The sequence below is a fragment of the Rhodnius prolixus genome, unplaced genomic scaffold, assembly GCF_049639745.1.
Source record: "Rhodnius prolixus isolate KJV_2025 unplaced genomic scaffold, Rpr scaffold_3, whole genome shotgun sequence".
Lineage (NCBI taxonomy): Eukaryota > Metazoa > Arthropoda > Insecta > Hemiptera > Reduviidae > Rhodnius > Rhodnius prolixus.
Window position 1 is genome coordinate 17692598 of NW_027411603.1, and position 25934 is coordinate 17718531.

Genomic DNA, 25934 nt, shown 5'->3' on the forward strand with positions numbered 1-25934 from the left:
GAAATCCTAGCACTAGTCGTTGATACCTGATTGGTTAGACTATTTATTTTGATTTCATTTAATGAAATATTAGAAGACTAGGTATTCTTACAGAAGTCTAAGCGACCTTACTAGCATCTTCGCAAAATAACATTCTAGGCAAGTCGTATTTACATATACATATTAGTATTATAATAAACTAAAATCAAGTGTAATGAAATGAGAATAATAGAAATTTACTATTTTTCTGAGTATATAAATTTCTATCTGAACTTCACATCAACCCGGAATTCGAATCTAATGAACATTTTATTAGATCATGAAGTGTCAAGTTTCTGCTCACCTATCTTAAACATGTACTCTCTTATCTTATATAAGACGATTGGAATTTATACCACAGATTGTCTTAAGTTATAATTAAGAATATTCCATAGAAACGTTTTGTTTGGTGTTTAGGAATTTAATCTTTTATAAAATTATTTATTTTCAGCAGAGTATTAAATCTGCCAGTTTTTCTTCACAACTGATTTCACACCTACCAATGACTCCATTGGGTTTTCACTTAGGTATTTTCCTGATAACTATTTTTTTCAGATTCGCAATATCACCTCCTTTACTGCCTGCTTGAACTTTGATCCTTGAAATCCATCATATAACTTGTTCTAAGTTATATTGCCTTACATACTCAGTTACAGTGATTTTTTGACTTCGTAGTTTTGTTTTAGTACTGAGGTTATGTGCGGTATCAAAATTCATTTACAAAATAGCACTCCTTATCGTGACGTTACATCACATAACAAAAATCTTTCGAGCGTTCCATAAACTGCAACCATATTGGTGGTTTTACTTTGGTCCTTTAGTTAATAAGAAGTTAGTCGTTATTGTAGATTTATTTAATTATCATCATTAAAATCTTTAGCTATTTGTCGTCTGTCCCCTCAACTAGTAAGGTGATGATCCTGGCATACCTAATATCAATAAGTTTTAAGTTGTTTCGCCTTCAAACTCAGTTTTTGAGAATTTTTTCACCTTAGATTTAAAAATTGGCTTTAGATTATTTTTAAAAATAATTGAGAAATAAATTGTCAACGAACCAACTGTTTTATAATAGCAAGAACTAACTTTTAATATCTTAAAGTCAAAATCTGCTGTGCTCAAAGAAAAAGAGGAAAAAAAGGAAATAAGAAGTTATAAAGAAATTTAAAAAAAGTCGCAACTCTAAAGAAAAAGGTTTCACTTAATCTTTAATATTTTTCCTGGAAAATTATAGTTTAATTCATATATACATAAACGTTTCTAAATCCTAGTTACAAATTATTTACATTATCGCAATGTTTAATTACTTTTATTCAATATGCGTCTTCAAATATGCAACTTACGAAAAGGAGCTCACAAAATTAAATAGAGTGAAAAATAAATCTAGCATATTTAAAAGCAAAATATTTATAATCTTTAAAAAACGTTCTTTGGAACTTTACTTCTGTAAACTTGAGCCAAAATAAGTTAATAAGACTGAATAATCACAATATTTCAGTTACTTGCACTAACCGTGACAGTTACCACATACTTATCACTTGCTAGTTTTAAGTGAACATCTACAGTTAGATAATTCACAATGCTTATTAATTCATATGCATGATGCTACAAATTAAATTATCTGATCATTTATTAAAAATATTATAAAGTTTTAATGCACAAAATAAAGTGGACGCCAAAGTAACAGAGCAATGCAATATCTTACGTTTAGAATCATTCTTTCTAATGAGAACAGTAGGTGACGCAGAAGAGAGAGCATTGAAGAGTGGCAACTTAGCGAGTTTCTTGGAATCGGTATAAACTTGATATTTGACACAAGGATCAAATTGCCATGAGACGGTATAAAGGCCGGTACAAAAGAATGACATCACACTAAGAGGAGTGTAAGTATAAGGAAATTCCGCCCATGCAATTCCTAAAATGTGAAAGGTTAAGTACAAATAAAAATGAAAATCACTAAATGAAGTGCTACAGTACTTACCGCATACTATAGCTCCCAGCCCAGACAGTACAGCAGTCTTATGAAGGCAATTACCTACAGCTATCCATCTGGCAGTTTCATCACCAAGTCTAGGAGGTTCTATTACAATTATCTTACAACCTGCTTCCAAAGCCCTCTCCAATTCTTCACCAAAAGCTTCGTGAGCATTTTCACTATCATATATTTCCTTAATTATGGCAGTTTCATCAGGATCAAAATCACTAGCAAATGAAATTAACAATTTTAAATTCTCTGAAATTTTCTTTAAAAAAATAAGTTCTATTAGCTTAGGTGTAAGCAACACCACTTACTTATCATCTTTTGAAGACATTTCTACCAGGTTAGGGCTACGAAAGCAATCATATGTAAATAACTAATAAACTTGCGAATGTACATAGATTACTACTGTTTATATTGAAGCATTGCTGTTCACAAAGTTATGACACTAAGAAAATTCATTTTTACAGTCAGAGTTTGAAGTTCAGAGAACAGGTAACTGAAAACATTCAAACCCTCAATTCCCAGATCAAGGACATACGTTACAGAAAAGAAAACAGCTGATGCTATTCGTATCCATAATCAAATACCAACCAACCAACTTGACCGTTGTGAACCAACATTGGTGTTGTATCTCTTTCAATTCGAAACAGGAAACCAAGAACATATTTTTAAAGTTATTTTTCACCTTAAAATGAATTGCAGGTTATCTATATCAGATAGTGATAAGTTTAATAAAATTAAATTGCTATTAATTAGCAGAGATATTTCGAAACAGGTTCGTATAAAGCAGAGAATACTATTTATTTTTACGGAAGAAACTAAAAAGATTTGATTAACTAAATGGTTGATCTACCGAATATTCACCCCGAGGTATTGGTATATTTTAAAAGTGATTTTTTCTATTACCATGTCGACGTTGTCATTTGTTTTTAGCGAAGTTTTTCTTCCAAGCATCATATGAGTAATTACAGTTATTCGAATTGTTAATTACATGTGGGCATCTTCCGCCAGTTTGTATTAGTTTTGCTACCCATTTTGTGTAACTTTATTTACGATGAAGCCATCAATTTACAGTTTTTATTTGGATTGAAACATGAATGTGGCATCAGTGCAGAAGGGCGGATGAAAGTTGTGAGATTTTGCGTGGATATGGGTTTAATTAGTAGTAGGTATATAAAGTGTGATAAAAGGAAACTGTGGTTGATAAGTATGAATGGAGGTGCAAAGTTTATTCGGCCCTCTCATGATGCTAGAAGTTCGCGGAAGTGTTCATGGTTTGGAAGGAGCAAAATCAGTATGATTTATGAGTTGTTGATGACTGAGCTTTTTGTGAGGAAGCGTTTGAAGAGTGATGTGAGTAATGAATTAAGGTTTGGGCGGAGTTTGTATAGAGAGGTGTACATGGATATTAAAATTAGTAATACTAGTATGCTTGGTGGTGTTGGAAAGATTGTGGAAACTGATGTGAGCAAGTTTGGCAAAAGGGAATATAATACAGAAAAATTTGTGAATGGTAGATGGGTGTTTGGTTGTGTTGAGAGGGGGTCGAATAAATGTTTTTTCAGGGTTGTTGAAAGTAGGGTTACAGGAACCTTAATAAATATCAATAAGACTGCCGGGATATGACTTTTTGGAATATGAAGGATTCAAACATATGCCAATCAATCATTCCCTACATTTTAAAGACCCTGACAGAGGTGTGCACATAAAATGGCTGCTGCCAAGAAGACCCTCACTGTGGTCAGGTTGACTCGTACTTAATGGATTATATGTGGCATAGTAATTATTCTTCCTGTGACGACCTTATGGAAGCATATCTGGAGAGAGTTGTGAAACTGTACGAACCGTAAGAAGGGATAAGTGAGATAAGTTATTTTAGGTTTGCTTTGTTGTAAATTATGTGACTCAACTCAAGTTTTGCGTTACACATAGCAATATACGATAGAATTTAGTGTGGTTAGTTCTTTAAGTGTAAAAACCGAAAGGAAGGCGAGTAAGAGTGGGCTGTGGGAATGGCGGAGCTCCCCCCCCACACCGTATTTATATTATAAATATGGAAGTAACTTTGTGTAGCTGAGGTTACTTAATTCGCCATACGAAATACGAATTTAAACAAAGCCAATCAAAAATGTTTTATATGTATTTGTATAAATGTGGCGGTTGACATGGTAATAGAAATAATCACTTCAAAAATAAGCCACACCTCGGGGTACAAGCAACCCCTAATATCAACTGGTTATAGTACAAACTAAACAGGAAATCTTATCACCTAATAAAAAAACAAAGTTGTTCTTATTTCGCTTAGGTCAACGGTAGGAAATAAATTGACTTTAAATTGTCGTTACTTAAATAATATTCTTCATCTACTCATAAATTATTACAATAACTGACTTGGATTAAAAAAAATCATTTCGAATTTTCTTCACAATAACAATTATTTCAAAGTCAAATATTTTTGCAGCTTGAAGGCGTTCGTGATACTGTATCATTAATAAAGTTCAACTGGGATGAAAATGGACCACTAATCTGTGATCTGTTGATACAGGCAGATTTTATAGAAATATTATGTGAATCTCTCTCGACAGTGAACACAATTGTAATTCTGTTAGTTAAAAAAAAGTTTTAACATATCAACTAAGAAGACAAAGCTCTATTAATAAATATTTGATTCCTTTTCTTAGTTATTTTCCACATTTTTCATGTACTTTACCCCATTAAGTGGTTAAAAGTACCTGTTCCGTTTATTTCCTACTTTTACTTATTTCCACAGAAGTACCACAAGGTACTATCCATTATAAGACGCGACATCTAGGATGCCTATCAGCACCTAAATCAAAACTGCCCATACAGTAAAATCTAATTTTGAACAAAACATTACTAAAACCTATCTTAACTTTATAGCAAACTATCCAATTCAAAATTCTCTGTCGAAACATAAATGTCCTTCTTAAGTCGAAATGCTTTCTTTATTTGATCTTAATATTGCCATTGAAATATGCTTAGTATGTACCCTCATCTTAAATTTCTACAGCATACTTCCTTTCAATCCTACAACACTACCTCTCTACTGCAACTCACCCACATTTTCGCCGCGCCGCCTAAAGCTGGGATGATCCTTTGGCCACTACTCTTGACGCTCCTTCAACACTTCTAGAGTGTGCCAGCGCTGCTTGATTCCTCTCTTTTCATAGGTTAATTGACGATGTTATTTTTGATTGTATTCTCTTTGATACAATTCGCTAATTTTGTATTAGCAAATAATTTAAAAAAGGCTACTATACTCCAGTTCTGTTCAAGAATGTATAAATTTCCCTTTTTTTTAGAATCCTTAAAATCTGAAAATGATGAATATAGGTTTTAGATAAATATATGGTAAGCCAATGTTGACTATTTATATAAATATAAGAATTTATTTTGTTAGAAAAATAAATACAGTTACTAGAAAAAAACTTTTATGAATGTATTTCATTTGCTTAATTTCAAATTAAGGCAGATTTGTCTCATTTTGAGAGAGAGAAAAAAAATTAGGGTTTTGCGTAGAATATCAACGTACTAATACAACTTATTTCACCTAGTTCTAATAAAATCTGATTTTAGAGGAGTATTTGATTGTCTTGAGCTATTGATGAATTCAAATTATTTTTTTAAACCACATCATCATGGAATTTGTGTTTATGAAGCATTATTGAGAATTTTACACATTTCTCTAAAGCGTGAAGATACTTTTATTACTTCAAAAGGATTTACTATTTTGTCATCCATTTCATCCAGGTATGATAATTTATTTAATAGTTTGTTTATTGTTTATTATATTTAAATGTAACAGTTCTAATCCTAATTGAAATTTCATTCTGTTTTTGAAGGCGCGCCATCGCTTTTTCTCTTTATCCATACGCTGCAGAGTTTGATAGGAATTAAGGAAACTATCAGTCTTTTTATTTTATTTTATTTTTTTTCATTTAACGTGATGTAGCTATAGGAAAGTTGACTACATACCGGAATATACTCGTTAAGAGGATTAATTTTATAATTTTTACATAAACACGAATCATCCATGCCACAACGAGAATTCGAACCGGACTAGTGAAAAGATTTCACTTTTTGGAAAAAAAAACATCCCCTTATAAATGTCCGACTTTTTAGTTCTTAATTTTTACTTAACGAAGTGATTCCGACTAATAAAGATCATGTTAAATTTGAAAAGATAGGACGGTCTTATTTTTCCCATACTGATGTTGAAAGGATAAAACCAACAATAGAATTATGGGTCAATATGTTCGTTTTAGCAGGTTGCAAAAACCAGAATTGGCTAAAACGAAATCAGACAAAAAACCAATAAAAGAAATTACTTCTTTTCTTGAAACCTTGTAAAAATGTATAATGTGGCTCAGAATCAGGATTTTTTTTTAACACTTGCCCTTCTCAGTTCCTACAAGGTTCTCAATTACGATGGAACTGTTTTTCTTTAAGTGCTTTTATAAAATTTACTAATTTTTTCACTAATTTTTTTAAGATTGTTGGAAAAAAAACTGAAATTATCAACATTTTGCGACATTGCTCAGTTGATCAGTGTTATTCATAAAGCGATCTTGGAAAATGAAAATGATTTACCTTCTTTAAACACTGCAACAGACATGCTTCTAATATTGATGGAATCATCTGGTGACATAACTGATTATAAACATTTATTCGAAACTGTTGTGCCCGAAACAATCTTGCTTTTGTGTTGTAATGAACACATGCTTAATAGAATAATCAAACTTGCCGAAATAATAACTTTGTCATTAAAGTAAGTTTTTTAATGGTTTATTAAAAATGTTTATTTTACCTAGAAATGGCCGAAATATATGTAAAATTCCGAGGAAATTGCTATATGGAAGATTCGATAAGTTTGCAATATTTCCTCTTACCAGCAGCGAGATTAAAACGAGATTTTAGGATTCTACTAGTTGTTGAGAAAGTACCTTGATTCAGGCAAGCGTGCGTCCAGTGCAAATCTAAAAGGCGCATTTATTTTATCAAACCTTACAAAACGGAAAAGTCTGCAAAAAAAACAAAACTTTAGTTTATATTGGAAAAGTAATCAATTTGTGGAATTCATTTTCCTTCATTTGAACCAAAGTCATTGTTCTCATAACAATTATTACGCGTAATTGTGATAATGGGCTCAAACAGTAGCACATCGCATTGCTGTCTTTGCCCAGAGAAAAAGGAAAAGAAGAATTGTAAGTCTCAAACCAAATATTTCAGTATCATTTGTAAAAAATATTGGATGAACTTGAAGCACGTCATCTTAAAGCTCTTCATGGGCCAGTCGAACAAAATAATTTTTTTTTTCTTCCAATTAACGTACAACATCTGAGGTCATTGACACCTGTAGCCTTTTTCAGTGCACTGCCGGCCTCTCACTGTTCTCCCATCACAGAAAACTCAGTCTATCGATGGGCAGTAAACTAAAAGAGGCTGCTGGAAGAAAATATATTAGAGTTGACATCTTGATTCAAACCTGGATCTCTGTGTAGGATTAATTACTGAGAATTAACGTCCCTTACAAAATTAAGTAACGCGTACTAAACATATGAAAGATAAACTTTGCTCTCTCTTTTAACTTGCTTGTGCGGTGTGGAAATCAAAGCAATATACCTTAAAGAAGCCTAAATTGAAATACCAGATTGTACCAAACCTAATCGTGCTCTTTATTTATGAAACATTGAAGCCCCTAATTGTATTTTATTTAGTAATATTTTTATTATTTTACAGGTTTATTCACCAATGCGACAACAGCACAAACCAGTGTTTAATTACGGGCATTAAGAATGTTTTGGAGAATATTATTGTACCGTTTTTGATGGTAACAATTTAAAGTAGAAATTTATCAAAATGAATACCTTTAAAAATAGATGTTTTTTACTTTATAATAAAAAATATGTTGTGAACACTAACATAACTTTCTCTTACCGCGGTTTCCGTAATAAAATTTTCTTGATACTTATAATTTGTACTAAAAAGTAGGTGACCTAAATGTCACAGATAAATACATGTTCACTTTAAAAATACCATTTTCAAAAACCATTGCAATAAACTAGAAATCACTAATCATTGAATACCACTTCTGGTCAGCAAATTTCTTATGATTGGGAATTTGTATAACTTATTTAATTCTCAATAATATTTAATAACAAATAAGTCCATACTTTACACTGGCATGTCTTTTGAGGATAGCCCATCCACATTAAGGATAGCCTAGAAGTCATCCAATAATATGGCACTTTATATTGGCTGATTTTATTCAAAAGGTTATTCACTACTCCATCATGGAGTAAATGTGAACTTGTAAGATTTTGAGATTTAAAGTTATAGTGACCAATTTCATAACATACTGTCCAAACGAGGCAGATGAACCAATTCGTAAAAACCAATTTTTCGTTATCCGAGAACCTCAAAGCACGTATTTACAATAAAATTTCAATATTGAATACTTGGATGATCATTTACTACCTTATTCTTATGATAGTAAGAGCAAGTACAAATATAATTTTGATAAACAGTTTTGTTAATTCCTGTACCATAATACTTTTCAAAATGTCCAAGGTCCGTCAAAATATTGAAATTTTATTTAAATAAAATAAAATATTGACATAAACTTGAGTGCGAAAACTAAAAACAAACTTCAGATTTTATTTTATAATAAATTTGTTGCTTTAATCTTCTTTTTTTTTTTTAATTAGGAATAGATTATGTTCTTTCCCATTATTTTTGTACATTGAATTAAAGAAAGCATTTCTCCAGAAATCTTGTGCTTATGCTGACTTTAACAAAACTATCGATGCGCATGGGTATCAATTTCACAAAACATTGAGAAAAAAGGCATTTTTGTTTGGGTGTTGAGTAGTTATGATGTGGGAGTTATAAATGGGAAATTACTAGTTCGAATCCTGCGTATAGCTTCTTTTTTTTTTGTTGGAAAAAATGTTGATAGTGAAGAATGTGCTTCCGCCCCCACGACAGTTGATATCTGGACGTTAAGACCTGCCTAAAAAATAGGAGATTGTTTTTATATTTACGTTAATAATTATGTGTCACATTCTTTAAATAAACTAAAATATGGACATAAACTGTGTGAAAACTAAAAACGAACTTCAGATTTTATTTTATAATAAATTTGTTGCGTCGTAATTATTTAATCGTATTTACAGTTAAGTTTGAGTAAATTATCTGAATTCTGAGCTCAATAGAGATAATAGAACTTATAAACAGCAATTTTCTTTAAGAGTTAAAATAAAGAATATAATATTCTGGAGCAGAGTACAAAATTTTTGGAGTTCCAACCAAGACATTTTTTTAACAAATTAATGAAATCAGGCGAATTTGATGAATGGCATGAATTATCCAAAAATAAATATATAAATTCTAAAAGATTGAAAATTATTGCAGGATAGTAATATCAGAAACTTAAATGAAGGTACATTTATAATTATGAGATCAATTCTTAGCTTTTACTATATTCAAACTAATAAGACGAAATTAACTTTCACAATTTATTTAATGAATGTTGGATTTCTAACCCTTCTAGAAACTTTAGACAGCTCTTACAAGTAAGGAAATTATGGTCATTACTTCTAAACCGTTCTTTTATAATTTGTACTAGCTTCTTCAAACGTAAAACGATAAATAGTTATTTAAAAAAAGAAAATAGCACAATTGTTTTATTTTTTTCAGAGAAAAACATCAATTTCTGTTAGTTCGATCTCTGATATTTGAAATACTGGTATGCCTAAGTGAAAATCTATTGGGAAAAGAAAACTGGAAGAGCCTTTTGATACATGGACTTTTAAAATTAACCTGCAAAGAAGCATTTATTTCACTTAAAGGCAAAGATCAGTGTGAAGTAACTGTAATTATTATCTTCAATTATTTTAAATTGTTAGAATGTAAAAGGTAATAAATTTATTTATTTGAAGTAAATATTTTCTCTTAACTAATGATCGTTCATATTGAAAGCATATCATTAAATATAGATGTTACCCTAACTTATCGTAAAAATATTACATACAATGCAATTTAGTTTTTAAATTTAGCATGACTTCATTGTTTAGGCACTTAGTCCGAAATTCCCAGACATTGTGATGTAAGTTATGACTTTATAATTGATAAATTTCCGCGTTGCTGGCATTTGCTCAAAAGCTTAAGTATAAAGCTAAATGTACAGAGAGACATGATTTGCATTGTGTAAACGTTTCGGAAATTGCATTCATTCTGAAAATTAGAAACAAATGGCTAATTTCTCTGCGTCTTCGTTCGAATAATGAATATTTCTGAATTAAATAATATGTATTCTATTTTTAAAATTATAATTATTGGAATTTTCATTTTTATTCAATTGACTATTATAATGTTTAGTTTTTTCATTTAATCCTTACAGATTTGATTTTGAGGAGACATATTTAAGAGATCTTAGTGATTTCATTTTAAATTGGGAAGAAATTCCTTCTGAACCAATTCTGAAAGCAGTATGGTTTGAATTTTCAGTAAGTATAGCGATACCTGCAAGATTATCAAATAGCTACATGTCTTAAGGTTTATGATTATCGCTGGAAACGCGAGTATTGCTTTGTGTCAACGTTTAGAAACCTAGTTTCTATCAAAAGTACTGTGAGGCCTCATAAGACAAATATTTTTTGTGACTAGTCTACATTTTTTAGTGTAAGGTCCCGGAACAACATATTTTTAGAGGTAATCTACACCTCTCTCACGAATGTTGATTTTAGATCGGAACAAAATTTTAAAAAATAATTAAATAAATGAAGCTATCACGGATTTGAGAAATTTGACCTACAAAGAAGCAAGAACAGACTTTCAGAGGCAACCTCTAAAGAAGAGATAAGGACCTAAGGGAGCATTGATCTATATTAATGAACCTTTAAAGAATTGAGGCAGACATAACCGCAAAATGAAAATGGGCAGTGAATAGTTACAAGTATCCTTCATTTCCTCTTTCTCGTCTCATTGAACACTCTTATCTCTGGGAAGACATCTAAAGCTAGGGCTAGAAGCTTTGATTCCAGAAGCTTCAGAGGGGAAATCAAAGAAGCCCATTACATTTCGCGATGTTATAAATCAAGGAAGATCCAGCTCTCCCGTTTAATTCGGTTGTAAATTGAATTTTGATCGGAACAAAATATTCTAAATTATAAAAAAGAAGCCCCAATACATTAAACCTAGACGACTTTGTACTCCTGTGTGCCGAAGTTGAATCTCATAAAACCTACCCAGGTTTTTTACAGATCTTCTTTTTAACGGAAACAGTGCTATAATAGTTGGAAGAATCTTACAAAGCGAGAAATTTAGTAAGGTTTGGACCGTTATATTTACTGCTCGCTAGGAACTGCTATCACAGAAAGTTTCGAATTAGAGTTTTCTATGCAAAATTCGTTGTGTAATTCATATTTTAGAATCAAACATTGTCAGCGAATTCTCTGTATATTAGTGTTATTTTTTTTTTCAAAATTATTTTTTCCAATTGCCAAAATGTGAGAACGATTTTAATCTCAGCTTGGATGGATTTCATTAAAACTATTTGTTTTAGGTGGCATTCTTGAATGGGCAGGGCAAAATGAATTATATTCAGAAAACTTTTAAAAAAATATTACTTTTTCTTCATCGATGTAATATTCGAAAAGTTTATACTCATCATCCAGCAATTTTATATTGGACATTTTCTAATTCTTTTGTTAATAAAGAATTTAGAAAAAATATAGTAAGTTTAAAAATTAAATTTTATTTTGTGTTTAAATAATAACTTGTTTCCATTTAATCTGTATAATTTTTTCAGATGATTTTATGGCTTGAAAATAATGATAAGGCTTCACAAAATGAAATTCTGTGCTGTTTAATGGCGAGCAAAGAAGCTTGCACCTTGTTTTTGGTATTTTATACCCAGACGAATTTTTAGGGGGAAGAGAAGGTTAGTTAATCCCTTTAAATGATTATCTATTGATTTTGTTTTTCAGGAAATTGTTGCTACTTCGGCAACTGGGACTATTGCAGAAAATGTACTGTCATTGCTGCTGCTACTTTTATCTAAGGATGAAACTGTGTTCGTTGAAAAATTTTCTGAAGAAGCTTGGGTTATTTTGCCACATATATTAACAAAACTTTGTTCCTCAGCAACAAACAATACTCGTAATTATATTTATAATTTATCGTTAAAATTCATATTACGAATTTGATTTTATTTGCTTAAATGTTTATTTCAGTGGAAAATATAAGCACACTTTTAACTATTTGTTCTGAATCAATATCAAAAAATATTGAAATGACTGTTTTACTGAGGATATCTTACTTGCTTCCCACTATTATTGCAAACTATTACAAAAAAGTGATAAATAATGGTATGAGCAAAATAGCTTGTGACACATTAAATCGTAGTTTTCTGTTTGCCATCGTCATAATGGAACAAGCTGAAATTAAAAATGATAAAAGAGGTGAAATGATATTATCTTTTCAATTTTGTATCATATTATTTAATATTATTTAATATGTATTCTATATTTATTGATTTTCCTTATACCAGCGTTAGCGATTATGTTCAACATATGCTAAAAGCAGAGTAAAGACATTCTTGTAATAAATATCTTTAAACAAATTCTGAATATAAATTAGAGTGGAGTAATTGCCTATTTTTCAGTCGGGGTTTAACGACCAAATTAAGTGTCGTAGAATGCACATACCTTAAAATTATCAATTTTTCTAGGAAATAATATATAAATTTTTTAATTGCATGCTGGATACGAACTGGATTCTTACAAATACCCACTTCATTATCACTACACTAACTCCTGCTATTCTATACATATACTGCTGTTAATAACTTCCGTAATTTAGCGGCACAAACGATGAAACTTGGTAAATCGTCGGCACAAAATCAAACGTAAAAAATCGTTGAAAAACTCGGTTGTGGCCCTACCAACTTGTCGGACGCGTTCTGTATACCTATGGTTAAAAACGCAATATTTATTCTCACAACAAAGAAAATAATATTTAAATTAGTTAAAAATTATTTTTTTCCGTAGGCGTCCATTTTGTAAGTACTTTTTTGTTCCTGTAGGTTCTTAGGCCATCTGATATTCTAACGTTTTTTTTTATTAAAAGTAAAAAAAAAAGAAAAAGTAAATTCCATTTCTTTCAGGCGGGCTTTTAAAAAATAAAAAGAATTCTTAGTCACATTGCCTAATAACAGATAATTTGATTGTTTATTGCCAAATCCTAAAGCAAACATAGTCTGATCTTGAAACTATCCCTAAAAATTATTGAACCACTTTATGGTTCATAATTGTGGACAAAAACAACATTAATAAGAGATACCAGTAATGAGGCCACTGTCATTAGTAAAACTTCCTTGAATTGTCACTTTTATGTTGGCTTCTGATTATGATTGTACTCAGACTAAGTAAGAAACCTTTTAGCAAAATAAAACCTTAATTACTTACCATTAATATTTTGCAGTTATACTGACTTTTTTGAACCATGATAAATTTCTCACCACACTAGAAAGCTGCTATTCTTTGACCAACGATAAAAACCTTTGTACATCAGTTATGGTACTTTTGGGGCACATGTTACAGTATCAATTAGAATATATCGTTCAGGTAAATTATGAGAATTTTGGCACCCTGTGGCATTCAGATAATACTGTTAAACAAAATCATAATTAAAGCCAAGTCTTACAAAGCTCTTATTTACTTTTTAAGGTCTATTTCACTGTTACAGAGTGTAAAAACAGTACAGCTACCAACTGAAAAATTTATTGAAATGATTTTTGGAGACCCAAAGATTATGTCAGCAGGTCTTAGATTACTAGCTTTGTTTCTAAAAGGATTTATTTCCAAAATGCCTTTATTTATACGAATATCATCTCCAACAACAATAGAGTTAAGATCTCTCTACATCCACATTCATATGATTTGTGCTCAGGTATATTAAGTAAGCTCAAATAACATCTTTTACTGTTTTTCACTTTACTGTTTTGCTATAATTTAAGCCAATTTCAATCTCTAAAATCCTTTATTTTATCAATACATTTCGGGCCTACCTGGGCCCACCTTTTGTCCCAAAATTAATGAAATTAGCATCTGTATAGCAGAGCAAGAGATGAATTTTTTTTTTTTGCGCATCAACAGCTGAGGTCATTAGCGCCCGGAGCTTTTCCCAGTGCACTACTGGCCTCCGGACAGTGTTCTCTCGTTACAGACAACACTGTCCATCACCGGACAGTGAGCTGTAAGAAGCTCTTAGGAAGAAAAAATCTAAGGGTCAGCTGCTGGATTCGAACCCGGGACCTCCGCGTGGGAGTCCAGTATGCTAACCTCATAGCTAATCCCTTCCCTGAAATTTAATTAAATTTACACTAAAATCATTTCTTGGATCTTAAACATATACATGATTATTAGAGTTTACAAGGCAGTTTCAATATATAGATGTATTAATACAATAGATGATCTGAGGAAAAATTTTACAATTTTACCTCAAAAAATATAAGATTCTGACTCGTTGGTTCTACATATCACCATACAGTCCCAATTTTGGTTTAATCCAAGATTCCCTGTTTAATAGACTTGTTAAGAATATTAACCTAGGGAGCCAAGGTTTTTCTTAAGTTGAAATTTTTTTTTTAAATCTTCTACATCTTCCTTGATCAACTTCTGAGTCCGTTTAGAGACAGGAAGAATTATTTTAAAATTAGGAATTTCTTAATATTTAGTAAGATGATTGCTCAAACTTCATTCAATGCCTAATGGCTGATTTCCCAAAAATGTTACAAAAAGATATTAAAGTTATATGATAGTTGAAAAGTCGATGACAATTTTTTTCATAGTTGGAACTTATCCACTAGAAATAGAAGCAGAAAGGTAAGGAATACTTAGAATGTAAATTTATTACGTTCCTTAATTTATTTAAGTCTTTCTAAAATATCTAATCTCCAAAGGGTGTCTATGGCATTTAACTGAAAATCTCTTTTTACAAATTAATAAGCTAAAGGCAGTTAGAAATTAATTATATTATTTTTATTAATTATGGTTAATTTATAAATTTATCTTGATTCATTCCTGGCTAAACTGAATCTTCTACTATGGTAATCTGTAAGCAATTCTTTCAAATTTTCAATCGTGCTCCGCCCAAGCAACCGATCCTAGTCCTCTTCAAATAGATGGTATTATTTTGTAATATGTACACCCTAAAAGCAAAAAGAACAGATGTTTGGATTTATTTTTGTTTGTTATTAGGTTTTAGTTGTGCAAGAAGTACATTCGTTTTTCCATCTGAAATAGTTATACAGGAATATTAAGTTTACGTTTAATTAAATTTAGAGTAGGAATAGTTTGCATTAAAATATGTTCAGTTAGATATTTACATTTTATCTCAGTAATTTTAGAATGGATCATTTCTCTAAGAATAATGATTTTATTATGAGCCTAATAATTTTGTTGGTTTTCCACATTTTTTATGGCAATATTATTTTTTTATTGAGAAATCCCTAATAGAAATGCACACTAAAATTGGAGACTGATTAAATTAAGGGGTTATAAATCATTAATAGTAAAAAAAAGTGTCATCTCTAAAAAATGTCCCTGAATTATGAGATGAATTTTTAAGATATATAGAATAATTATTATATTTCTAAAAAAGCGATCTAATAAACATTTAAATGCATTATTATTTATTTTTTTCAACATAATATTTATTTTTGGAATATGAAGAAACATTTTTGTTCCTCTTTTTTTAGGCAAATGATGAGGTTTGTGTATGGTGCTGGGAATGTTTACAATATTTGTTAACATTAAGTAAACAGATGAAATTACAATCTCACCTTGCAACATTACCTTACACTCAAAAGCTATTTCTTACTTGCACTCCTGGAAGTAAAGCTTGGGTGAAAATGTTATCATTTCTTCCAGTATGGATTTCATCACAACCTTCAACTAACAGGCGAGCACTTAATTTTTCAAGTGCCCAGAAATCACTTTCCAAACTGTCAAATAAATTGCTTACTCAATTAAACAATCTGAATGACCCTAAGATAAGAAGTATACTTTTACAGGTACGCTAGTATTTATTTATGTATATTTAATAGTAATTTGACTGTATATTTAACAGCTCGTACTTACCTTCATAATTACAAAAAAAAAAGAAAAAAAAACTAGAATCGGTTCTACTATGCGTAACACCAAAATATTATTTCCCTAAGAATAAAATTGGTTTTCTGGCAGTTAAATGCTATATAATAATATGGAGGTTAGGTCCGCAATCTTCTGGATTAGCTTCTTTTAATAATATCTTTGATTTTAATCTTAGTAGTACACAAGTTTGTTGTATTTCTGACGGTATTGGACTTTTATCTATCAGAGTCAGCAAGTGTAGTGCGAAACCGTAACGTAAGTGAAGTTGAAATTTCTACCCCTAACTGATTAATTTACCTCTGATAGGAATGAAATGGATGGGCGAAACGGCCAGTGATATAGATAAAATCAAAGAAAGGAACTTTAATTTGAAAGAGTGTGTGAGCAGAAATAAAATAGGTTAAACTAGTATGAGAGGAAAGTCAATAGTCACATATTGATTATTTACAAATTAAACAAAATAAAAATGTTTATAATACGCAGATACATAAAAAATCGTCATCATCATAATCGGCACTACAGCCCATTACTGAAACTTGGCCAGTCTTCTCTATTTGTTGCAGCGACTTGCCAGTTTCTTACGTGTATCAGTTTTCTGGCTTCTAAACCCTATCTTAATTTGGGTATGCCTACTCGCCTAACCTGGTGTACTTCCTCCTCCATGAGACTTTTAAGCACTTCCTCATCCGACATCTTAACAATTCGCCCGCCCATTGAGCCTGCCAAGTTTGATAGTTTAGACCGGTGTTTCCCAACGTGGGGCCCACGCCCCCCAGGGGGGCAATTTGATAGTTAAGGGGAGAAATTCGAAAATGGACTCGACACGACTTTAACCCTTTCGCTCCGGGCCATTTAAATGCAATGCTAGATATCGGTGCCAAATTTAACAAAAAAAGCAAATTCTTAAATAATTGCGGTAAATAATTATTAGGTATAATTCCGTTTGATGAGACCAAAATATCAACTGGGTGATTGGCGTCGTCAAGTAAACTTCGTCCGGGGTTCACCGCGGAGCGTGCAGTCTGCCGCAGGGAACCCCGGACATTTTAAAAACTCGCTAAACAGCGCAGTTGTTGGCACTTAATTGGCCCATCGCTGCATATCAAATATGCAGTATCAAGAAGAACTCGCAGAATTGCAAAATGATGAGTCAGTTAAAACTTTATTTAATATAAAAGGAGCGAAAGGAAAGGAATGGTGGGCATGGCTTTGTGAGGAAACAGAAATCAAATACCTAAATTCAACCAAATGTGCAAGCAAACTATTGCTACCGTTTCCATCTTCATTTTTAGCTGAAGGTGGATTTAGTGCTGTAAATGATTTACTGGTAAAAAAAAGGAATCGGCTGGATATAACACAACGTGGAGACTTGAGACTGCAGCTAACCAAATTGGAACCTTATATAAAATCTCTGGGCAGCAAGCATCAAGCGCAAGGATCTCACTAAATTAAAATAATAAATTAATATAGAAAAATCTGTATTAAAATTATTTGGAATTTGAATTTCAGTTTTTCATTATATGTTTTGAAATTTTACTTACTGTGTTTTGTTAACAATTTCAGAGTGATTTCTTCCTAGAACCTATCATTTATGTTTCTTAAGTGAACGAATCAATTTTTTAATGTTAAAAATTATATATGTTACATAGGGGGGCATAAAAATTTTATAAAGGTTAAGGTGGGGCATGACACAAAAAAGGTTGGGAAACACTGGTTTAGACGATTCCGGAGCACGCAAGGAGTGTACTTAGGGAGTAGCGCCCACAAACCCCACGTGTTATCACAGCTCAGTGAACCACGCAAGCCAGAACATTATACCACATATAAAACAATATAAAAAATAATTAGCACTAAAGACTTCTTTATTGTTTTACAATTGAAATATTAAAACAAAACAGAACCTTAAAAAAAGATATTTACTACTAAAAGATATTAGAAAAAACATTATACTTAGCGATACAACCACTCATGATTTAATATAAAAATGAAAATAAAATCATTTTACACTTAGATTTTTGTAAACTAGCTTTCTTACTTAAGAACTGAAAGTCCTTTAAGATAAAATAGCATTAGATAAAAATGAAATTTGCTTTCTTGATCAAACTTTATAGTCCTCCTCTTTTTACTAATGTGTTCCATTATTAATTATTTTAATTTCTGTTTTCTAGGTGCTCAAAATTGGAGCAATCCCTAGTTATCTAACTAGTTCACTCAAAGAAAAATTGATTAACCGTAGACTGTAATTTTACTAATACTTAAAATCACAATTAATTGAGATAATACTGGAATGGCTCAGAAGATATTAATTACAAAATAATTGGCTACCTTCGCTACCTCTGACGTCCACCTTTCATAGCGAAACAACCTTTAAACGAATTCAGACGAACATCTATTTCTCCATCTTCAAGCTCCATCAAAATGAACATGAAAAATAGAAGATATTTATTAAAATGAATTTACATGAAAATCTGTAATTTAATAAATGATTATTTAAGAAGATACTATTCACAAAAGTAAAGTTAGTTTACCTGATCATGATAGTAAATTTGCTGATAGCAGACTGGCGAAATACATTCTCTAATGCATTTTACTCTTGCCAAAGATTTTTTAAGTGAACAAGCAGGATTTTGTTCACAAACTGCTTCATATTCTCGAAATGCCATTTCCTATGATTACAAACAAAATAAAGCTTTTGTTATTCACAACTTCTTTGAAATTATGAGATTTCTTTGAAATTACTTTCTAGGTCAGCTGACTCTCTTGCAAAGAAAAGTTGCGATGTTCTTGAGTTATTTAAAATTAAAATTTTCTTAATTGAAGCGTACCCTAAGCGCTTTGTTTCTGTCTAAAATATTTTGTACATTCATGTCCGGGAAATGTTTCTTTTCTAAACAATGTGAAATATGTAGTTATAAACTAATATGCGTGCTATCTTTTAAAGACCTAAAAACTATTAATGCATTGCGTAACGCAAAGTTAATAAATTTAATCAGGTTAGTGAATTTAGTGTAAATAATTTTTTATTTTTCGGCGGTACATTTACTAAAATAATATATTTTGTAAATATGGTATATAGCAGTTACCATATATATATAATTTATTTAGTAGTTTATTTTTGCATTGCCTAATACTAGTGACACACGCTATTAGGAGTTCCATGGACAATGATTCTACAACGTCAATAAATTACGACAAACATCCTTCCGAATTCTCCCCTGAAAGATGTCAAAAAATTTATGCCAGCATATCTATGCCAAGATAAAGATATCCCATTCTCCCATACATGAACCTCAAAACACACCTATATTTCGACATCCAATTATTAATGGACACCTCCCAGAAACCTGATGTCTAGCCACTATAAAGCTAAAAGCTTAGCGACTGTAATCCTTCTAATTTCTAAGTTCTTATTAACCGTTTACTCTTCTTGCTTACTAAGAAAACGTGAATATTTCAGCGTTCATCTTAATGCGTGTCCAGAGACCACCTCAATTTTTATAAAACTTCATTCAATACACAATTCTACTCCATACATCACCGTAGCTAGAGGGAAAAGATAACTTTATTAAATAAGGATCACAGATCCATGCCAAAGCAGTTGGACAGTAACCTCTCACCATCATCGAACTCTGGAATGGTCCCCTAATTGCAGTCATGAACTTTAAATATTACTACGAGCCAGACCTATTGACATCGCTCTTATAACTGAGACACTGACAGATTAAAACTTTTTTCATCCAGGGTTACACAACACACAGGACAAATCACCCCGATGAACGCTGAAGCTACTGTACTTGTATGAACCTTATTACAAAATTTCTAAATTCCGTTTCCTTTGTCTTCAACAATCTACGGTCTTTTTTTTATTAACTGAGCTCTACTTCTATTCTTTTGCAGGAGTTTACTATCTCCCTAATTACAATATTCAACAAAACCATTTCTTATACTTTCTTCTATCGATCCTCGTTTTGGATTAGTGGCGAATGTCAATTTGGGGCAGCCAAGTGATGAATACGAGTTGTTTTCTACTTCCCTCAATCAAAACAGTTACGACACCTCATCTCGTTTTTATCCCCCCCTCCTTGTAAAGACCTTTAACTTGAATTATGGATCTGTTCTATTATTACTCAGATATAAACAGTACATGACAGTTTTCTGATCATAGTACCGTTATCCTAACCCTTGGCATTAGCTAAAATAAGCTCTTCTATGATACACACTAATAAACTGTTGATAGAAACTCATTTCGAACGACTCTTAATGAAAAACTAAACTAAAATGTACTCTTAAAAATTCCACAATTTAACAGTAACCAGGAACATTTCACTAGCGCTATACAGAAATATTTGACTCTTTACACACCAGAACTACACATTACCCGTCAATCGCCTCTATACTTAAGAGAACTGATAACGCACAAACGTCGCGGAAGAGCCTTTTGGCAACCTTCTATAAAAGGTTAGGTAACCAACTCATTACAGAAGTGACAAAAGGAGCACTCAAGTACCTTCTTTAGTATCAACGAAAGATAGATGTTCATCCTCATTGGAGAACTCCGAACAGCTGTCTATGAAAACTGAGCCATCTGAAGAGCTTTAATTCTTAATTAGAACTTTCTTTGAATGCGCTGACGTTATAAAATGTAGCTGAAACTCCGCTTTTAGCATGGCAAAAATTCACAGGGTAGATAGTTCCTTATATTCATTGAAGGAAGAGCATTAAAATAAATAAGTAACTCTTAATAATTTTACACTTCCTACTTGCGATAAAGACTACAGTGCAAGTACCTGCCCCTAATGGGATCTGAAAAGGAAGGTGTCGTTCTTACAATGTTCCATATGCATTTGCACCGGAGTACTGTACCAACGAGTGAAAAGTGTTTCCTTGAAGTTTACATTTCATAGTATTAGAAATCTTGTATTTTTCATGTTTTCTGGGATTGCAAATATGTCAATATATTACTGTAATGTAGCAGAATTAAATAATATAATACTCTAACCATCCCCTGAGTGCTCCAATGATCGAAATTGCTTTTTAAGACAAGAACATCTGCCGATTTTTTAAAAAGCTTAAGCAGATTAGACCGATCATTTTTTTTATCTATCTATCCGCCTAGAAACTCTTATTATTAAGTTAGATGCTTTAAAAGATTTAATGAAAGTATGATACAGACCTCTCGGTTGTTTTTGTTAGTTTTTTTTTTTTGCATTGACATTTTATCATACAGCACAATACAAACATTCAGCCGTCACAGACTTACGGCTTTCGTAGGATAATTATCACATCCAAAATAAACGTACTTATTGCATCGCAATACTTCCATTGATTGTAATGGAAGAGTAAGTTCCAGGGGGAAAAAGTGATAAATAAAGTGCAGTCCTGAAATGTCAGAGCAGAAAAACATTCGATACTTTCATCATTACTCTAAATTACTCCAAATGATGACATATTGGTTGAACTATACAGACCTCATAAAAGTATATAATTTGATTCTGCTATATAGCAGAAACATTTCGTAAAAAAATTTGAATCTATTTAATAAATAAATTGGGTAAATATTTTAACAATTTAAAAAAGTGCTAATGAGCTTCTTACAGCATGCATTTGATAGGGAATGAAATATTTAATAGTGAGAGTACAATGACGATTATGGTTTAAACGTTTAATGATTGCATTATACTAACTTTTTAAGTCTGCCTTGAAAGCGATATAATTCTAATCTAATGTATAGTGGATTATCTCCCTTAGTTTTTAGTCGTAAAAATTATTTTGCCTTTTTTTAATGTACTCCCAGATCGACAATAATAAGACTCTTACAAATTATACCAATGAGTAAAAAAAAAACAGTATTGCTGAGATGACTTGGAAACTGGACACGTCCCCATCACAAATGAAAAAACCAGGAGTTGGTCACATTTAAAACTTAGCCAATTTGACAGTTATCAACTGATATCATCTTTAACCAAAAGAGTTGGCAAAAGTGAGAAAGAATGGTTCTGGAAATTTTCATAAAGAACAAAAATATATATAAAATCACTGGGATTCTAGAAATATAAGTACGTTATGAGTAAATTAAACAGTGCAATAGATGGCTTACATTAGAAATAGCACAGTCCGTATTTATGGACATTTAATCACCAGAAATTCAAAATAAATAAGAAACTGTCGAATCAGAATTCATTTTTTTAATCTGAATTTTGGCAATTTGGGCTACAAACTTCTGGACTAATTGTTTAGTTTCCTATGTGCTTGCATAAGAATGCAGTCCGGATAACTTTTTTTTGTTTTGTTTTGTTTTAAGTGCGAAATTAGCCATGCTTTTGGTGTTCTGTTGATATAGTATGTTACTATAGAAGTGCACATTTGCCTATTTAAATATAAAAAATTATTTACCAAATTATACATTTTGAATATGCAAAGAGATATAATTAGTTCTTATATTAAACGGTAGAAGTATTATCTTAGGTAGGTTGGTGCGGAATCTGGTGTCTTCAAGATGCGAACGCCCCCAAAATACTGCAATTATTCAGTATTACTTGATCAATCATAGAAGTTTAGATTATTCAGACTCCCTAATTACTACAATTGGAATTATTATTTATCCTTAGTTTCTAAATAACAAAACACACTATTTTAAAATAGTAATTTCTAATTAGGACTTACATTTTTGTTTGTTTCTTTATAAGGATATTCAGGAAATACAAAGCTAGTTTTCTGGAAATAATACATTTGTGGAAAAATAATAAACAAGAGTACATTGAAGGTAACCATACTAAGAAAATGTAACCTGTTCTTATTCCTAAACTAGAACAGGAGCAATACCAATCAGCGCAGGCGTTTTTGTAAGAGATGTTAATAAAATATTCTGCAAATAGAATTACTTCTTTACTGATGTAGTTTGTATGTACTTCCTAATTAGGATCAGGATTACAAAATCTTTCAAGATAAAAGTAAAAATCAAGGAGTCAGCAAAACGACAACCGTAAACCTTTAGGGTGTATAAAAACTGACGCATTACATCAAGATCAAAGAATAATGACGCATAAGCAGCGGAATTCCTCCGATGCCTGCTTTCCTTCTTTTAAATAATGTTTTTCTAATTATTGTCGTCATAAACTCGTAAACTGTTTTTTAAAAGTTGGTTTCGAATTCGAATGCACTTCTTCTCTAAGGTTCATTCCTACACTATACACAGTTCTTTCTTACGTAAATGGGCTTAAATTTCAGTTAAAATCAATATTGTGATGTCTTGAGCAGAAGAGTGTACCATCAGCAACTTCATGAGGCACTCTTTTATCACTATGTGAAGTAAAGTATATTTCTTATGTTTTTAGGCGGGGCTTACTGTTCAACGATTTTTAGGAGTCATAGAGGAATATTACTGTTAAATATTATAATTCTATTTCATCCCAATTTAATTTCGTTTAGTTCTTAATTTTTACAAAAAAAAAAAAAAATTGAATTGTAGGAATTGTCAGAGGCTTATGATGACTGATGCATTATTATGCATAGCAGCACAGGTCAGGCTAAAGTTAAATAGATAACGTATATATTACATACATTGAGCAGGTTAACATTTTGTCATAAAATTTGAGGGAAAAAAATTGTTTAAATCTTACTTAGTTCAGTGAAGCGTTTTTGTTCTAGAACATAAATAATGTCATTAATTAATAATTAATCTCAACCAATGAATAGATAATGTGAATGTATATACATTCATACGTTGGAACGTTGGTAGCTCTGATGAAGAATAGAACGCCGTCATCTGTGTGTAATATAGTGATGGGCAGAACGAGTCCGTCTTTGGACTCGTTGGATTTGAATCAGTTCCAGGGTTGGAATCGATTCCAACAACTCGTTCACCGATTCCGGTCTCTGTACTTACCCTACGCATTAGTAAAAATGTCACGCAATTTATTAAAAAATATCATTAAATGTTAGCTTTCTCAGTTAATAACAAAACTATATTTCTTTAACACACATTGAGTACTATCCCTAATTTCCAATTGCACTGATAAATATAAAATTAACAACGTAACACAAAAATTAACATAAAAATAGACTAGTCAATTATAAAAATTAAAGCAATGCTGTTTAGTCATTATCTAGCTTGACCACTGGAAGACTGGAGTTAACGTGCTTCAAGAGGATCCAAGGTAGAGAAACGGAAATGGGTAGGAAATTATTCCCATAAAAAAAATTCTAACCCTTCAAGCAAAATGATAATTACTCATAAATAAAGAAATATTTATTTACTAGGACTTGTATATCAAGCTTTAAAAATATTATCTTATTATCTTACGAAAAGAAAAAGCTGTGTGCTTAATCTTTAACATAGCGCTGGACACTCTTATTCTTATCTTCATTGGGTAAGTTTAACCGTGTACATGACCGTGAGACAGTCAAAGTAACACTGAGCCAAAATTTAGTATTACCTAATTGGTTTACTTACTGCAGTATCCCTCCCACTCTATCACCAATTTCACAAACATTCATCGATTGGAAATAATTTTTAGTTAAATATTCGTTTTATTTGAATACAAAAAACATTATAACGCTTTCTTAAGATGATTTGAATTTTTAAAATTTGTTTTTGTCCATTACTCTTATATAATACGAAGAATTTCAAATAAAATATAATATACAAACACAATGATCTAGTATGCAGGTGGAGTCAGTCCTCGTTACCATAGCAATGGAACCGTTAAACAACTCCGGTTCCAGCTCCAGCAATTTCTATTGGCTAGATTCAGTGAACGAAAAAATGGAACGAGTCCGGTTTCAAAAGGATTTAAATCACTCCGGATTCGACTCCACCAACTCCAGTGGATTTAACCAATGAAAATGCTAGAGCTGGGCCGGAGTCGTTTAACGGTTCCGTTGTCATGGTAACTACGACTGACTCCACCTGCACACTAGATCATTCTGTGTTTGTATATTATATTTTATTTGAAATTCTTCGTATTTTATAAGAGTAATGGACAAAAACAAATTTTAAAAATTCAAATCATCTTAAGAAAGCGTTATAATGTTTTTTGTATTCCAATGAAACGAATATTTAACTAAAAAATATTTTCAATCGATTAATGTTTGTGAAATAGGTGATAGAGTGGGAGGGATACTACACTAAGTAAACCAGTTAGGTAATACTAAATTTTGGCCCAGTTTTACTTTGACCTTCTAGCTGACATGTACACGTTCAAGCTTACGCCAATGAAGATGAGAGTAAGAGTGTCCAGCGCTAAGTTTAAGATTAAGCACACAGCTTTTTCTTTTTGTAAAACAATAAGATAATATTTTAAAAGCTTGATATTCAATTCTTAGTTAATAAATATTATGAGTAATTATAATTTTGAAGGGTTAGAATTTTTATGGAATAATTTCCTACCCATTTCCGTTTCTCTACCTTGAATACTCTTGAAGTAAGTTAACTCCAGTCTTCTAGTGGTCAAGCTAGATAATGACAAAACTGCATTGCTTTAATTTATATTTGACTAGCCTATTTTTGTGTTAATATTTGTATTACGTTGTTAATTTTATATTTATCAGAGCAATTGGAAATTAGGGATAGTACTCAATGTGTGTTAAAGAAATATAGTTTTGTTATTAACTGGGAAAGCTAACATTTAATGATATAATAATATAATAAATTGCGTGACATTTGTTCTTATGTTTAATCGTTCCAAACCTTCTGCTGCCTCATTTTCATTTTTATTTGCCTAAATTTTTTGGGGCGGGGCGGAATCACTTTCTTTAAAAAT

The 25934-nt window shown here is 31.4% G+C and overlaps 3 protein-coding genes and 1 long non-coding RNA gene across 12 annotated transcripts; 1 reads left to right on the forward strand and 3 right to left on the reverse strand.

Moving 5' to 3' along the window:
* Positions 1 to 1196: 1196 nt before the first annotated feature.
* Positions 1197 to 2532, reverse strand: Pmi (Transmembrane protein Pmi). The gene is made up of 3 exons (XM_074124045.1): positions 2308 to 2532; positions 1997 to 2217; positions 1197 to 1930 (listed from the first exon to the last, which is right to left on the reverse strand). Exons 1-3 carry the CDS (start codon positions 2325 to 2327, stop codon positions 1641 to 1643), a joined length of 531 nt encoding a protein of 176 aa, XP_073980146.1. The 5' UTR covers positions 2328 to 2532; the 3' UTR covers positions 1197 to 1640.
* A 97-nt stretch (positions 2533 to 2629) lies between these two features.
* Positions 2630 to 18672, forward strand: LOC141452137 (uncharacterized). 8 transcript variants are annotated; one of them, XM_074124001.1, is made up of 16 exons: positions 2636 to 2771; positions 4458 to 4600; positions 5594 to 5767; positions 6510 to 6785; positions 7757 to 7847; positions 9431 to 9591; positions 9716 to 9934; positions 10419 to 10524; positions 11583 to 11753; positions 11829 to 11921; positions 12007 to 12178; positions 12253 to 12480; positions 13502 to 13644; positions 13766 to 13969; positions 15780 to 16094; positions 17466 to 18672. In XM_074124001.1, the coding sequence occupies exons 1-16, from the start codon at positions 2688 to 2690 to the stop codon at positions 17487 to 17489; spliced, it is 2604 nt and encodes an 867-aa protein (XP_073980102.1). In that variant the 5' UTR covers positions 2636 to 2687; the 3' UTR covers positions 17490 to 18672. The 8 variants fall into 8 exon arrangements, with proteins under 8 accessions (XP_073980104.1, XP_073980102.1, XP_073980101.1 ...); XM_074124000.1 differs by having other exon boundaries at positions 18342 to 18672; XM_074124002.1 differs by having other exon boundaries at positions 15780 to 15982; positions 18342 to 18672.
* On the reverse strand, positions 18018 to 23625 carry LOC141452153 (uncharacterized). Of its 2 annotated transcripts, XM_074124051.1 has the most exons (4): positions 22837 to 23625; positions 22567 to 22689; positions 18702 to 18839; positions 18018 to 18581 (listed from the first exon to the last, which is right to left on the reverse strand). In XM_074124051.1, the coding sequence occupies exons 2-4, from the start codon at positions 22576 to 22578 to the stop codon at positions 18504 to 18506; spliced, it is 228 nt and encodes a 75-aa protein (XP_073980152.1). In that variant the 5' UTR covers positions 22579 to 22689; positions 22837 to 23625; the 3' UTR covers positions 18018 to 18503. The 2 variants fall into 2 exon arrangements, with proteins under 2 accessions (XP_073980152.1, XP_073980151.1); XM_074124050.1 differs by lacking the exon at positions 22567 to 22689 and having other exon boundaries at positions 22837 to 23611.
* LOC141452154 (uncharacterized) lies at positions 18979 to 21338 on the reverse strand. The gene is made up of 2 exons (XR_012457255.1): positions 20121 to 21338; positions 18979 to 19060 (listed from the first exon to the last, which is right to left on the reverse strand). It is a non-coding gene; the product is annotated as an uncharacterized lncRNA (long non-coding RNA).
* Positions 23626 to 25934: the final 2309 nt, after the last annotated feature.

Coding starts and splice junctions, on each gene's coding strand:
- LOC141452153 (XM_074124050.1), bottom strand. CDS start 22,944: ATGGTTACCTTCAATGTACTCTTGTTTATTATTTTTCCACAAATGTAT. Junction 18,840..22,836: donor ATAAAGAAACAAACAAAAAT/GTAAGTCCTAAT, acceptor TTGTAATCATAG/GAAATGGCATTTCGAGAATA. Junction 18,582..18,701: donor AAATTTACTATCATGATCAG/GTAAACTAACTT, acceptor ATTTTGATGGAG/CTTGAAGATGGAGAAATAGA.
- LOC141452137 (XM_074124000.1), top strand. CDS start 2,688: ATGAATTGCAGGTTATCTATATCAGATAGTGATAAGTTTAATAAAATT. Junction 7,848..9,430: donor TTATTGTACCGTTTTTGATG/GTAACAATTTAA, acceptor AAATTATTGCAG/GATAGTAATATCAGAAACTT. Junction 13,645..13,765: donor AATTAGAATATATCGTTCAG/GTAAATTATGAG, acceptor TCACTGTTACAG/AGTGTAAAAACAGTACAGCT.
- Pmi (XM_074124045.1), bottom strand. CDS start 2,327: ATGTCTTCAAAAGATGATAA. Junction 2,218..2,307: donor ATGTCTTCAAAAGATGATAA/GTAAGTGGTGTT, acceptor TTCATTTGCTAG/TGATTTTGATCCTGATGAAA. Junction 1,931..1,996: donor GCTGGGAGCTATAGTATGCG/GTAAGTACTGTA, acceptor TTCACATTTTAG/GAATTGCATGGGCGGAATTT.